The following is a 15,316-nucleotide window of genomic DNA, read 5'->3' as shown; positions in this document are numbered from 1 at the left end:
ACAAATCTGTCTTCTTACTAAATTTTTGAGTTCCTTGGGGTCAGGGATAAGTCATAATAAATGCTCAACAGTAATGATAATAATAATTATACCATTTACCTGTCCAAGTGTTATATTTGGACTAACTCATTTTACATTTGTAATAATCTTATAGATAACCATTATTGTCCTCCTTCTATAGATAAGAACTCTGAGGCTTAGAAAGGTTAAGTAACTTGTTGAAAGTCATATGGTTAATAGACAGCCAAGTTCAGAGTTGAACGGGATGTTCTGGCTCTGAAGTCCATGTTCTTTGACTTCATATGTCACAGTGGCTTACCATGATATTCTTTAAGTGGTGTATTTTGATGAACTCAAAGTTTATGTTTTGATTTTTTTTAATTGGAGGATAATTGCTTTACAATGTTGTGTTGGTTTCTACCACACAATAATGTGAATCAGCCATAATCATACATATGTCCCCTCCCTCTTGAATCTCCCTCCCACTGCCCATCCCAAACCACCCCTCTAGGTTGTCACAGAGCACCAGTTGAGCTTCCTGTGTTATACAGCAACTTCCCACTAGGTATCTCTTTCACTTATGGTAATGTATATATTTCAGTGCTACTCTCAAATTGATGTAGTTAGATTTATCAGTTGTTGTCTTTATATCTTGTTTAAGGTTTGTACCCTAAGAAGCTTTTTTCTGTCCCAAAGTTAAGATGATATTCTCCTGTTTTACCTTCTGGAAGATGTGTTGTTTTTCTTTCACATTTAAGAATTAAGAAAATCACCTGGATTTTACTTTTGTGTATAGTATAAGGTAGGTTCAGGTTTCATTTTTTTTTTCATCCATATTATCCTAGCACCATTTATTGAAAGATTGTTCCTTATTGCTCTTCAGAGCCATACTTAGCACTAACCAAGTGTCTGTATTTATGGGTGGGTCTGTTTCTGGTCTGTGTTCTTCTTCATTGGTTTATTATTTATCCTTGTTCCAGTATCACATTTTCTTAATTATTATAGCTTTATAAGACTTTATATGTAATAGACTAAACCCTCTTAAATGCTTCTGTCTTTTCAAGAAGGACTTTGCTATTCTTTACCTTTTGTACCATTTTTCTTTTTTTTTTTTTTTTTTGCTGAGTCAGGCAGCTTGCAGGATCTTTGGTTCCCCATCCAGGGACTGAACCCATTCCCCTGCAGTGGAAGCACTGAATCCTAAGCACTGGCCCACCAGGGAGTTCCCTGATTTATATTTTAGAATCAGTTTGACTGATTTCCCAAAGTGCCTTTGGAATTTTAATTTGCATTGCGTTTAATCTGTAGATCCATTTGAATATTCTAATTCATAAAATGGTTTTTCCATTTATTTATGTCTTCTTTATCATAATAATGTTTTTAAAGTATAATTTTTAAGAATTTCAAATAATCTTGCATTTACAAGAAGGTTGCAAATACAGTACAAAGAACTTTGCCCTCCCAAAACTGTTTGAAGGTTGTTGTTAACTGGAAGTCCCATCGCCCCTAAATGTTTTTTTATTATATATTTATTTTCTGCAAACAAGGAAATTTTCTTGTAAACACACTATGCAACCATTAAAATCAGGAAATTAACATTGATGCATTAAAACCATCTACTCCTTCGAGTCTATTCAGGTTTTGCCAGTTGTTCCAATAATGTCCTTTATAGCAGGAGGATCTGGTTCAGAATCACAATTTGCATTTAGTTGTCACATTTTATAGTCTCCTTTAGTCTGGAACAGCTACTCAGTCTTTCCTTGAGTTTTATGACTTTGACACTTTAAAAGATTAGAGGCTAATTATTTTGTAGACTGTCCCTCTGTTTTCTCCTAATGTTTCTTCATGATGCAGATTACATATCTGGCCTGAAGATCACAGAAGTGATTCTTTGTTCTTTTCACAGGATTTCAGTTTGTTCCATAACTAATGACATTTACTTTGATCAGATGATTGAGGTGGTATTTTATCTTTTTCCTTTCTTGATATTTTGTGGGGGTGAAGCTATGCAAAATCCCATTTCTGAGCAAACCTTCAATTTATATGTATCAGTGCTAACTCATGGTTTCCTGTTTTACTCAAGGGATTATAATTCTTTACTATCATTATTTTAATGCTCAAAGTGTCCTTAATTTGGCCAGTAGGATTTTTTTTTAAGCTGACTTCTGTGTTCTGTTGACATGTTCCTATCATTCTCTGAGTATTTTCTTCTTTAACTTTCAGGCACACAAAAGATGTTCCAGGCGAGTTTTCTGTCTTCCCTGTCCCAGTCCTGGAATCAACCATTTTTCCAAGGAGCCCTAGTTCCTTGTAATGGAGAAAGATATTTAGAAATCAGTACCTGATGCTAGGTGTACTTATTGCTGATGGCTCTCATGGTGCCCAGGCCCTCTCAGAGCTAAGAAACATATGAATGTTATATACATGTGTACATACATGTGTATTCATGTACATATTTCCATATGTATTTATTTACATAAATATTAAAAACTATTAGTTCATACTGATACCTGTATTTCCAGCCTAACATTGCAGAAATCATTCTGGTTTTCTCCCTTACCGTTTTTGTAACTATCCAACAACCAGAAACCCTTTATCCTTGTTATATTTACTCATTTGATCAATCCCTCTGTATGCAGTTAGTTTCCCATCATCACCCACTTCCTTGTGTGGATGTCCCCCTCATTCCACTTGTACCAGCCTGACCCAATCCCCCTGCCCAGCGTGGACTCCATCTTGGGCTCTGACTCCCCATGCTGGACTTGTCCATTGTGTAATTTTCCTCTTCATCCTGCTGGCTTTGATACCCAATGCCAGGTTGTTTCTTGGTTTGATGTATGCCCTCCTTGTCCTTTTCAGACTCTGATGTCCTGAGCTGAATTTTCTACCCATTTGGTACAATACTTTCAACTAAAGCACAGAGCTCATGTGATTTTCCCCTTTTAATGCCCCCTTTCTCTTCCAGGGTTCAGTCTCAGATCCCATATTGCCTTTAGTTATGACAGTTCCTTACTCCTCTTATCTTTTGTGACTTTGACATTTTTGGTGAGTTTTAGTTATTTTGTAGAATGCCTCTCAGTTTGGGTTTATCTGATATTTTCTCATGATTAGAGTGAGATTATGTGTTTTTGGCAAGAATACTACAGAAGTGATGCTGTTTCCTTGTCAGTGGGTCGTATCGAGAGAGTGGTATATGATATCAAGAAATTTGTTACTGGTGATATTAATCTTGATCACTGGATTGAGGTGGTGTCTGCCAGACTTGTCCATTATAAAATTACTGATTTTCCCTTCATAGTTAATAACTATATTGGGAGAGATACTTTGAGACTCTGCTAATATCTTCTTTCTCCTCAAACTTTTGCTCACTGTTTTTAGCTATTAGTATGCCATTGGCCAGTCCTGCCTTCAGTAATTATTAATGTTGTATTTGTCTACAGGTGATTTAAACATTTCTTTCATTCATGCTATACTTATGAATTGTAACTCTTCTGAAGAAAGAACTGTGCCTTCTTCCCCATCTATTTATTCAAGTAATTTATATCAATAGTGTACTCTTAGATATTTATTTTATTCTTTGGATTATAATTCAATACTATCAGTTATTATACTACTCATATTCTTTAGGCTTTGGTTTTTGGAACTCCTTCAGTTTGGCTCCTTTCTCCTTTTGACATGCCCCCATTCTTTTTCATGCACTTCCTGTCTTTCTGTCTCCCTATCTAGAACCCTGAGTTCATAGTGATACCTCCTTTTCTATTCTTAATACCATATGGCTCATTCTATCCTTCTCATTTTCCTCATTTGTAATTTTTTTCCCTCAGACACTGAGAAACCAGGGTTGGCATTATCTACAATATATTCACTTGTTTGTAGTTACAGAATTGCTCAACTATACTCCTGTGAAAACCAGATTTATAGTACTTGTGCACTTTTTGTACAGTATTTGTGTATGGTTCTGTTTCTGTTTAGCCTTGCATTGTCTAGTTAGAATACTGTTTTCAAAGTTAGTTGGGCTTAATTTTTTCTTTTTTCTTCCTCGTACCCTTCATTGTGGTTGTCTTATTCATTTGTAATACAGTTAGGTTAATTTATTACTGTTTATATTATATTTTCCCAGGTAGCTCAGTGGTAAGGAATCTGCATGCCAATACAGGAGATGCAGGAGACATGGGCTGAATCCCTGGGTTGGGGAGATCCCCTGGAGAGGAAAATTGCAACCCACTCCAGTATTCTTGCCTGAATAATCCCATGGACAGAGGAGCCTGGTGGGCTATTGTCCATGAAGATCCCAAAGAGTTGGACATGACTGAGCACATACACAGAATTACATTGTATTTTGGGTTCCCTCTCCCCATCCTGGTTGATTTAAATTATTTATCTGGGGGGCGAATGTGAAATATTACTGTGGCTTTAAAGAGTCTGAGTATATACAAAATGATAAATTCAGAGAAGTATTGCTGCCTCTGAACCCCTACTAACTCATTCCTGTTTTTCCTGATTTCCATACTTGCCCACTGTGCTTTGCAGGTAACCAATCTCATTAGTTTATAGTTCATCCTCCTTGTATTTATTTTGCACAAACCAGCAGATGTGAGTATATTTTCTTATATCCCCTTCTTTCTTCTTTGTTTTCATTGAATAATACATCTGAAAAAGCACTCCAAATCACTCAAAAGTGATCCTCCTTGTTCTCTTTTTTACACTTGCATTGTACTCCATGGTTTATTCAAGCATCTTCCTCTATCTAAGCATTTAGGTTGTTTTACAGTATTTTGTAATTATAAACAGTGCTACAGTGATTAACCTTATTCATATGTATTTTTATCTTGTTCAATGTTGCTTGATTTTTTTCCATACTCAACCAACCTTGTATTTCTGGAATAAACTCAACTTCAATTTGACATATTAAGTTTTATAAAGAATTTTTGTATATCCTTTTTGCATTAGAAATGTTGCCTTAAATTTTTTTCTCTTATGATAGTCTTGTCAGGTTAATATCAAAGTTATTCTGACCTTAAAAGAGTTGGGGAGTGTTCTTCTTTTTCTTTTCTCTGGAATATTTTGTGTTTGATTGGCATTCTTTCTTCATAAATGTCTGACACAGTGCTCTGGTAAAACTTTCTGGGTCTGGAGTTTCCTTAATGGGATGACTTTTCAATTATTTTAATATAGAATATTTTTGATCTACCAAAAGTACACTTTTTCTGTGACCTCACCTAATAGTTACAAAACTGTTTAGATCTCACCCCCAGCTATTTTAAAAATATTTCCTCTGTCTTTGGTTTGTAGTAAATTTTGGCTGGGATGGGTCTAGCTGTGGATTTTCTTTGATTCAGCCTGCTTAGAATTCTTGTGTGTGTTAGTCACTCAGTCGTATCTGACTCTTTGTGACCCTGTGGACTGTAGCCCTCCAGGCTCTTCTGTCCATGGAATTCTCCAGGCAAGAATACTGGAGTGGGTTGCCATACCCTTCTCCAGGGAATCTTCTCCATCTAGGGATCAAACCTGGGTCTCCTACATTACAGGCAGATTCTTTTACTGTCTGAGCCACCAGGGAAGCCTGGGCTTCTGAAATCCGTGGCTTAATGTCTTTCATCTTGTTTTGAAAAATTCTTCATCAGGTAGTGCTTCTAGTCCTTTCTCTCTTTTGTCTTCTTTTGGCATTTCAATCACATGCATATTACACCCTCTTACTGTCTGTGTTGCTCTCCCTTTCGTCTATATTTTCTCTCTTTGACTCATCTTTTGTTCTGATGAGTTTCTTTTGGTCTCTCCTCCAGTTCTCTCATTGTCTCTTCAGCCGATTTAATCTGCTGTCAGACTCATTCACTGAGTTCTTAATTTTGCTTATTATTTTAATTTTGTAATTAAAATTTTGTAATTTTTTTAATTTTGTAATTTATATTTAATTATTTAAAGAACCCATATAATTTATAAAATAGTTTCTAAGGCTCTGTCAAAGTTTCCAGTCTTTTATTGAATGAATTAAAACATAGTTACTTTTCAGTTGTGGGACTGTTTGTTCAAATATCTGGAGCTCTTATTGATCTGTTTCTATCATTTGATTTCTCATTTATGTGTGGTTTTGTCTCCTTGTATACCTTTGGTTATCTTTGGTTATGTGCTAGTCATTGTATTTAAAAATTGTTTATAAAAATAATTTGGAAGCTGATATGATGTTATCTTTCTATAGAAAATATATTCATTTGCTTTTGCTAGCTGGATGTTTAGAGTCAGTAACAACTTGGGGTAGTTTTAATTTCTTTCAGGCCTCAGGATTTTGCTGGATGATCCACATGACTGAGCAACTGTTTTAATTCTGTTTTAGTCTTTTTTTTTTTTTTTTGATGTGGACCATGTTTAAAGTCTGTATCGAATTTGTTACAATATTGCTTCTGTTTTATGTTTTGGTTTTTTAGTCTCCAGGCATGTGGGATCTTAGCTCTCTAACCAGGGGTTGAACCCACACACCTTGGCATTGGAAGGTGAAGTCTTAACCAGTGGACTGCCAGAGAAGTCCCTGTTTTATTCTTAATCCCAAGGTGCAGCCCTTTGAGGTCCCAATCAAAACCTGAGCTGTTTGCCAGAGCCACCACTGTTGGTCGGCCTTGCTCTCCTGATTTTTGGCCTGACAAACATCCAACAGATGTTTTTAGAGTAGTTTTAGGTTCCCAGAAAAATTGAGCAGAAAGTACATGGAGTCCCCATATATATGTCCCCTGCTCATATATAATAACAAGTCTTTTAAGAAGTTGCTCAGTCTACAACTCCTCTTTTGAAATGTACAATGCCTCTAGGAGGACAGTGGCCCTTAAATACCAGGCTGGATGTTTGTCTTTTCCTAGATTTTGGCCTGTTAATTCTTTACTATCTTGCTATTTTCTGATGCTTTCAAAACAGTTATTTTAAATTATTTTAATTTTTCTAATTATTCCCAGTGGGAAGGTAGCCTGCAATTGTTCTCTTTGTTATAAATTGCTGCAATTAGGTTGCATATTTGAGTTGTTCTCTTTGTTATAAATTGCTGCAATTAGGTTGCATATTTGAGAAAGATAAAACCTGTTAAGGAAATGGCACAACCAAAAACCTTTTCTATTTAGCATCATGATTTAAAATTTTTGCTTCCAATTATGGAGTTGTATTGTAGATATTAAGGTTTTGCTTTTTATAAACTTTTATTCCAGCTCGTGATGCTGATGAGCGAGAGAAGTGGATCCATGCCTTAGAAGAAACTATTCTTCGACATACTCTTCAGCTTCAAGTAAGAATCTTTACATGGCTTCTGGATAGTTCACTAGGTTTTTTTGTTTGTTTTCTGTTTTTGTTTTTTTTTTAAATAGCTAATAGGACGTAATGGAAACTTTTAATTTCTGAGTTGTTTATTTTTGCCTTTACAGTATTATAATATATATAAAGTTATAGTCATTTTCTTCTGCTTAAAATACTGATTTTTGTCTAGAAACAAAACAGTACAAGGCAATGTTGAAACTGAAATGCTGTGTTAGAATTAAAATGTGCCAGGCTCATTTTTTAAATTTAATATGTAAGTTGGTTATTGGTATAGCCAAATTATATAATAATGCATGATAATAGATAAAGTGCTGAGAAGTTGACCTACTTTTCTTTTTGTAAGATTTGGCAGTTACTGTTGTGGGTAGTACTCTTAGGGGTGAAAGTGAAAGAAAAAAATCCAAACTTGGTTTAAGGAAAAAACACATCTAACTTGGGTGTGGTTTGAAGTAGGCATTTAAATAATGCCATGAGGACCCAGATCCCCATCTCTGTTTCTCTGTCTAAGTTATTCTGGGTTGACTTCATTTTTAGATAGATTCTCCCTTTGTGGTAGTAAAATGGAAGCAGCAATTTCAGCCTCCCGTCGGTGGAACTCCAGATCCATAGGAGGCTGTTGTTCTTTCTGGATTAAGAGTATTAGTGCTGATACCTTAGCTTCAGTCACTTTCCCAGTCCTAACCAGTCATAATTTCACAGTCATATGTTCCACCTCTTGGTAATAGGATTTACCTCTACATCAGAAACATGTAGCAGTTAGGGGAGAAGGTGGTCCTCGCTGTCCCCAGGCAGAGTCAGAATGGGGGAAAAAAGATGCTAGGTGACAAAAACAATAAATGTCTAATCTACCATACTAAAGATGGTTTTCAGTGTTTGTTCTCCATTGAAAGAGGTTATATTGTAGTATATATAGAGGATTTTGTTTTGATTATTTGGATTTATAGGACTGAATCATAGAAAACTGATGTTTTGTAATCCTTTGTCTACTTAATTTGTCCTATATCAGGAATGGGGGCTTCCCAGGGGGTGCTGGTGGTAAAGAACCCACCTACCAATGCAGGAGATATAAGAGACATGGGTTTGATCCCTGGGTTGGGAAGATCCCCTAGAGGAGGGCACGGCAATCCACTCCAGTATTCTTGCCTGGAGAATCCCATGGACAGAGGAGCATGGAGGGCTATGGTCCATGGGGTTGCAAAGAGTCAGACACGACAGAAGCAACTTAAGCAAGCATGCACATACCAGGAATTGGCTTACTTAGACCAGTTAGTTTAGGACATCCCAGGTCTTATAAGACAGCGAACTTCCCATCACTTTGAAAGTTGTTCAAATAGATGATTTAAAATAATATGTGAGGATATGGCTATTAAGAAACTGTAGGAAATGAATATGGAGTTGAAATCAGAGCTCTCTAAAGTTACTCTGTGAGTGAGCTATACTTTTTAAAAGCAACTTTATAAGCACATCTGGCTTGGGTGTACTATGAAGAAATTCTATGAATTCCTTCATAAATTTCTTTTCAAGTTCAGTTCAGTTCAGTCCTCAGTCGTGTCTGACTCTTTGTGAACCCATGAACTGCAGCATGCCAGGCCTCCCTGTCCATCACCAACACCAAGAGTTCACCCAAACTCATGTCCATTGAGTTGGTGATGCCATCCAACCATCTCATCCTCTGTCATCCCCTTCTCCTCATGCCCTCAATATTTCCCAGCATCAGGGTCTTTTCAAATGAGTCAGTACTTCGCATCAGGTGGCCAAAGTATTGGAGTTTCAGCTTCAACATCAGACCTTTGAAAAAACACCCATGACTTATTTCCTTTAGGATGGACTGGTTGGATCTCCTTGCTGTTCAAGGGACTCTCAAGAGTCTTCTGCAATACCACAGTTCAAAAGCATCGATTCTTCGGTGCTCAGCTTTCTTTATAGTTCAACTATCACATCCATACATGACTACTGGAGAAACTGTAGCCTTGACTAGACGGACCTTTGTTGGCAAAGTAATGTCTCTGCTTTTGAATATGCTGTCTAGCTTGGTCATAACTTTCCTTCCAATGAGTAAGCATCTTTAAATTTCATGGCTGCAATCACCATCTGCAGTGATTTTGGAGCCCCAAAAAATAAAGTCAGCCACTATTTTCATTTCTTCCCCATCTGTTTCCCATGAAGTGATGGGATCAGATGCCATGATCTTAGTTTTCCGAATGTTGAGCTTTAAGCCAACTTTTTCACTCTCCTCTTTCATTTTCATCAAGAGGTTCTTTAGTTCTTCTTCACTTTCTGCCATAAGGGTGGTGTCACCTGCATATCTGAGGTTATTGATATTTCTCCCAGCAACCTTGATTCCAGCTTGTGCTTCTTCCAGCCCAGCATTTCTCATGATGTACTCTGCATAGAAGTTAAATAAGCAGAGTGACAATATACAGCCTTGATGTACTCCTTTTCTTACTTGGAACCAGCCTGTTGTTCCATGTCCAGTTCTAACTGTTGCTTCCTGACCTGCATACAGGTTTCTCAAGAGGCAGATCAGGTGGTCTGGTATTCTCATCTCTTTCAGAATTTTCCACAGTTTATTGTGATCCACACAGTCAAAGGCTTTGGCATAGTCAATAAAGCAGAAATAGATGTTTTTCTGGAACTCTCTTGCTTTTTCTATGATCCAGAGTATGTTGGCAATTTGATCTCTGGTTCCTCTGCCTTTTCTAAAACCAGCTTGAACACCTGAAAGTTCATGGTTCATGTATTGCTGAAGCCTGGCTTGGAGAATTTCAAGCATTACTTTCCTAGCATGTGAGATGAGTGCAATTGTGTTGTAGTTTGAGCATTCTTCGGCATTGCCATTTTTGGGATTGGAACGAAAACTGACCTTTTCCAGTCCTGTGGCCACTGCTGCATTTTTCAAATTTGCTGGCATATTGAGTGCAGCACTTTCACAACATCATCTTTTAGAATTTGAAATACCTCAGTTGGAATTCCATCACCTCCACTAGCTTTGTTCGTAGTGATGCTTCCTAAGGCCCACTTGACTTCACATTCCAGGATGTCTGGCTCAAGGTGAGTGATCACACCATTGTGATTATCTGGGTCGTGAAGCTTTTTTTTTTGTACAGTTCCTCTGTGTATTCTTGCCACCTCGTCTTAATATCTTCTGCTTCTGTTAGGTCCATACCATTTCTGTTCTTTATTGAGTCCATCTTTGCATATAATGTTCCCTAGATATCTCCTATTTTCTTGAAGAGATCTCTAGACTTTCCCATTCTGTTGTTTTCCTCTGTTTGCATTGATTGCTGAGGAAGGCTTTCTTATCTCTCCTTGCTATTCTTTGGAACTCTGCATTCAAATGGGTATATCTTTCCTTTTCTCCTTTGCTTTTCTCTTCTCTTCCTTTCACAGCTATTTGGTTTTTTTTTTTTTTAATTTTATTTTATTTTTAAACTTTACATAACTGTATTAGTTTTGCCAAATATCAAAATGAATCCACCACAGGTATACATGTGTTCCCCATCCTGAACCCTCCTCCCTCCTCCCTCCCCATTTGTAAGGCCTTCTCAGACAGCCATTTTGCCTTTTTACACTTCTTTTTCTTGGGGATGGTCTTGATCCCTGTCTCCTGTACAGTGTCATGAACCTCTGTCCATAGTTCATCAGGCACTCTATCAGATCTAGTCCCTCAAATCTATTTATCACTTCCATTGTATAATCATAAGGGATTTGATTTAGGTCATACCTAAATGGTCTAGTGTTTTCCCTACTGTCTTCAATTTAAGTCTGAATTTGGCAATAAGGAGTTCATGATCTGAGCCACAGTCAGCTCCTGGTCTTGTTTTTGCTGACTGTATAGAGCTTCTCCATCTTTGGCTGCAAAGAATATAATCAATCTGATTTCGGTATTGACCATCTGGTGATGTCCATGTGTAGAGTCTTCTCTTGTGTTGTTGGAAGAGGGTGTTTTATATGATCAGTGTGTTCTCTTGGCAAAACTCTGTTAGCCTTTGCCCTGCTTCATTCTGTCCTCCAAGGCCAAATATGCCTGTTACTCCAGGTGTTTCTTGACTTCCTACTTTTGCATTCGCGTCCCCTGTAATGAAAAGGACATCTTTTTGGGGTGTTAGTTCTAGAAGGTCTTGTAGGTCTTTATAGAACAGTTCAAGTTCAGCTTCTTCAGCTTTACTGGTCGGGGCATAGACTTGGATTAATGTAATATTGAATGATTTGCCTTGGAAACGAACAGAGATCATTCTGTCGTTTTTGAGATTGCATCTAAGTACTGCATTTCGGACTCTTTTGTTGACTATGATGGCTACTCCATTTCTTCTAAAGTACTCCTGCCCATAGTAGTAGATATAATGGTCATCTGAGTTTTCAATTTAGACAGTTGTATAAATGAGTAGCATCGTTTTAGGAAATTTATGATCCAATAAAAAGACAAGTATTTTAGGAATCAGATTAGACTGTAAGTGGCAGATAATATTCCCTCCACAGTTGGTTAGACTGATATTCAAGTCTCTGTGTGATCTATTTTCTTCTAGACACTTCTATAAACCTACTAGAGTGCTGCCCCTACATAAATCTACTAAAGTGCTGCTGCTTACTTGCTTTCCTCTGAACCCATCTTTTCATTTCTGATCTCTACATTCCTATATGTGATATTCTGTCTGCCTGTAATACCATCTCCCTCCACTCTGCCTCTGTGTTCTGCCTCTTTCTTCAAAGTCCACTTCAGAACTGACCTCTTCTGTGGAGCCTCTCCCAACCAACCCCTCCTCCCTCAGCCACCAAACTCAGTGATCTCTTCTTTGAATGTCATACTTATTGCATGGTTTACTGAGTTCTTATGATATTCTTCTTGTTATCCTTTAAGTATATATAATTCCCACCTCATCAGATATGATGCAGACTCCTTAAGGTACCTACTTTTATCCAATTTTGGAATACATGAGCTTTTACTAAGAAGAGCGCTTACCTGTCTTTTGGAATAACAAAATGAAAGGGATAACTTTGGGAAGTCTTAAATACTGATATTTAAATACATGAATGTAATAATTTATTTATATATTTTTTCTAAAGTTAATACACACAGGAAATAGGACATTTAGAGATATGTAATTAAATGTTAATTATTCTGGCAAAAAAGGTAAAGAGATTCTTTCCAAAGATGGTGAAGTATGGTGAAAGACTTGACTTTGGAGGCATAATGACTTGGTTTCTGCATCACTCTGAGTTCCAGTGTCCTCATGTATAAAAAGAGGATAATAAAACCTATTCTTCAGTGCTGTTTTGATTATTAAATGAGCTAAATGCAAATTTATTGAAATAATGCCTGGCTATAGTAAGAAGTTGGTAAAAAACAAAAAAAAACTTCCCACGTGGCTTAGTGGTAAAGAATCCGCCAGCCAATGTAAGAGATGCAGGTTCGATCCCTGGGTCAGGAAGATCCCCTGAAGAAGGAACTGGCAACCAACTCCAGTATTCTTGCCTGGGAAATCCCATGGACAGAGGAACTTCATGGGCCACAGTCCATGGGGTTGTAAAAAAGTTGGACACAACTTAGTGACTAAAAAACGGAAATAATTTTTAAGCGATTACTAATACTCAACTTTCAAACCTCAGCAGCTCAGACTATAATGCTGTCATTAACAGAAACAGAAAAACTGGATGAAGACATGGGTTTGAGGAGAAAGAGTTGATAAGCAATTTTAGTCTTGCCGAGGTTGAATTTCAGGGAGACATCCAACTGTCAAAATCCACAAGGAAAGAATATAGGACAAAAGCTACAGCTGCTTTTACCATTCCCCCCCCCCCAGTACTTGGCATTCTAAATGGTGCTTGATAAATGTTAATTAAAGAAAGAATTGATGAAGGAATTAATGAATAAACACATGATGTATAGACTGCTTTTACATTGCTGTGTATCATATTCTTTGAGATGTCTAACATATTGTTACACCTCCATGAGTTAGGGACTCATGAAGTGCTCGTCCAAATGGGTGTTGGAGAAGGTATTTATATGTCTTCCTTTTTCAGTGAACTTTAATTTAGCTATTAAATTATACTGCTGTGGCCTTGTCATTACTAAAAGCTTCACTATCTCCAAAATACTGAATTTAAAAGTGTTTTCTATTTGTCCACAGTTTTCTTACTTCATCCCCTTCTAGCACTTTACTTCTTCTGGACTTTTCTTCTCTCATTTTGGTCTGAGCTCTACTTCTCCATTTTTCCTGGCCATTTCACACCTTCCTAGTTTTGCTTATCTCACTCTCCCATGTAGATATGATGGTCTGTTTCTTCAACGTAGATTTTGGTATTACCCTTAAAATCTCTTGTCCCTGGATATTTTGCACTGTTAAAACAGCTGTGAAAAGAAGAGAAGCAAAAGGCAAAGGAGAAAAGGAAAGACATACCCATTTGAATGCAGAGTTCCAAAGAATAGCAAGGAGAGAGAAGAAAGGCTTCCTCAGTGATCAATGAAAAGAAATAGAGGAAAACAGTAGAATGGGAAACACTAGAGATCTCTTCAAGAAAATTAGAGATATCAAGGGAACATTTCATGCAAAGAGGGGCACAATAAAGAACAGAAATGGTATGGACCTAACAGAAGCAGAAGATATTAAGAGGTGGCAAGAATACATGGAAGAAGTGGACAAAAAAAGATCTTCATGACCCAGATAATCATGATAGTGTGATCATTCACCTAGAGCCAGACATCCTGGAATGTGAAGTCAAGTGGGCCTTAGAAAGCATCACCACAAACAAAGCTAGTGGAGGTGATGGAATTCCAACTGAGGTATTTCAAATCCTAAAAGATGATGTTGTGAAAGTGCTGCACTCAATATGCCAGCAAATTTGGAAGACTCGGCAGTGGCCACAGGACTGGAAAAGGTCAGTTTTCTTTCCAATCCCAAAGAAAGGCAATGCCAAAGAATGCTCAAACTACTGCACAATTGCACTCATCTTACATGCTAGCAAACTAATGCTCAAAATTCTCCAAGCCAGGCTTCAGCAATACGTGAACCATGAACCTCCAGATGTTCAAACTGTATTTAGAAAAGGCAGAGGAACCAGAGATCAAATTGCCAACATCCGTTGGATCATCGAAAAAGTGAGAGTCCCAGAAAAACATCTATTTCTGCTTTATTGACTATGCCTAAGCCTTTGACTGTGTGGATCACATCAAACTGTGGAAAATTCTGAAAGAGATGGGAATACCAGACCACCTGACCTGCTTCCTGAGAAATCTGTATGCAGGTCAGGAAGCAACAGGACATGGAACAACAGACTGGTTCCAAATAGGAAAAGGAGTACGTCAAGGCTGTATATTGTCACCCTGCTTATTTAACTTCTATGCAGAGTACATCATGAGAAATGCTGGACTGAATGAAACATAAGGTGGAATCAAGATTGCCGGGAGAAATATCAGTAACCTCAGATATGCAGATGACACCACCCTTATGGCAGAAAAGTGAAGAAGAGAAGAGCCTTCTTCGTGAAGGCTCTTGATGAAAGTGCCTTCAAAGAGCCTCTTGATTAAAGTGAAAGAGGAGAGTGAAAAAGTAGGCTTAAAGCACAACATTGAGAAAACTAAGATCATGGCATCCGGTCCCATCACTTCATGGCAAATAGAGGGGGAAATAATGGAAACAGTGACATTTTAATTTGGGGGCCTTCAAACTTACTGCAGATGGTGACTGCAGCTGTGAAATTTTAAAAGACGCTTGCTCCTTGGAAGAATAGTTACAACCAACCTAGATAGCATATTCAAAATCAGAGACATTACTTTGCCAACAAAGGTCCGTTTAGTCAAAGCTATGGTTTTTCCAGTAGTCATGTATGGATTTGAGAGTTGAACTATAAAGAAAACTGAGCACCGAAAAATTGATGCTTTTGAACTGTGGTGTTAGAGAACACTCTTGGAGAGTCCCTTGGACTGCAAGGAGATCCAACCAGTCCATCCTAAGGGAAATCAGTCCTGAATATTCATTGGAAGGACTGATGCAGAAGCTGAAACTCCAATACTTTGGCCACCTGA

At 37.5% G+C, this 15,316-nt stretch overlaps 1 protein-coding gene across 5 annotated transcripts in view; it reads left to right on the top strand.

The window, feature by feature from the left end:
- The window catches only part of OSBPL9 (oxysterol binding protein like 9), a 164,439-nt gene that overhangs the window by 82,668 nt on the left and 66,455 nt on the right, over positions 1-15,316 (top strand). For all 5 annotated transcript variants that reach the window (XM_055585927.1, XM_055585926.1, XM_055585925.1 and 2 more), the window contains one exon: positions 7,188-7,264. In XM_055585927.1, coding sequence (XP_055441902.1) covers positions 7,188-7,264 — 77 coding nt within the window. The remainder of the gene's footprint in view (positions 1-7,187; positions 7,265-15,316) is intronic.

The sequence above is a fragment of the Bubalus kerabau genome, chromosome 6 (assembly GCF_029407905.1).
Source record: "Bubalus kerabau isolate K-KA32 ecotype Philippines breed swamp buffalo chromosome 6, PCC_UOA_SB_1v2, whole genome shotgun sequence".
Classification (NCBI taxonomy): domain Eukaryota; kingdom Metazoa; phylum Chordata; class Mammalia; order Artiodactyla; family Bovidae; genus Bubalus; species Bubalus kerabau.
Note: the sequence above shows the minus strand (reverse complement) of the source record. Positions and strands in the feature narration are given on the sequence as shown.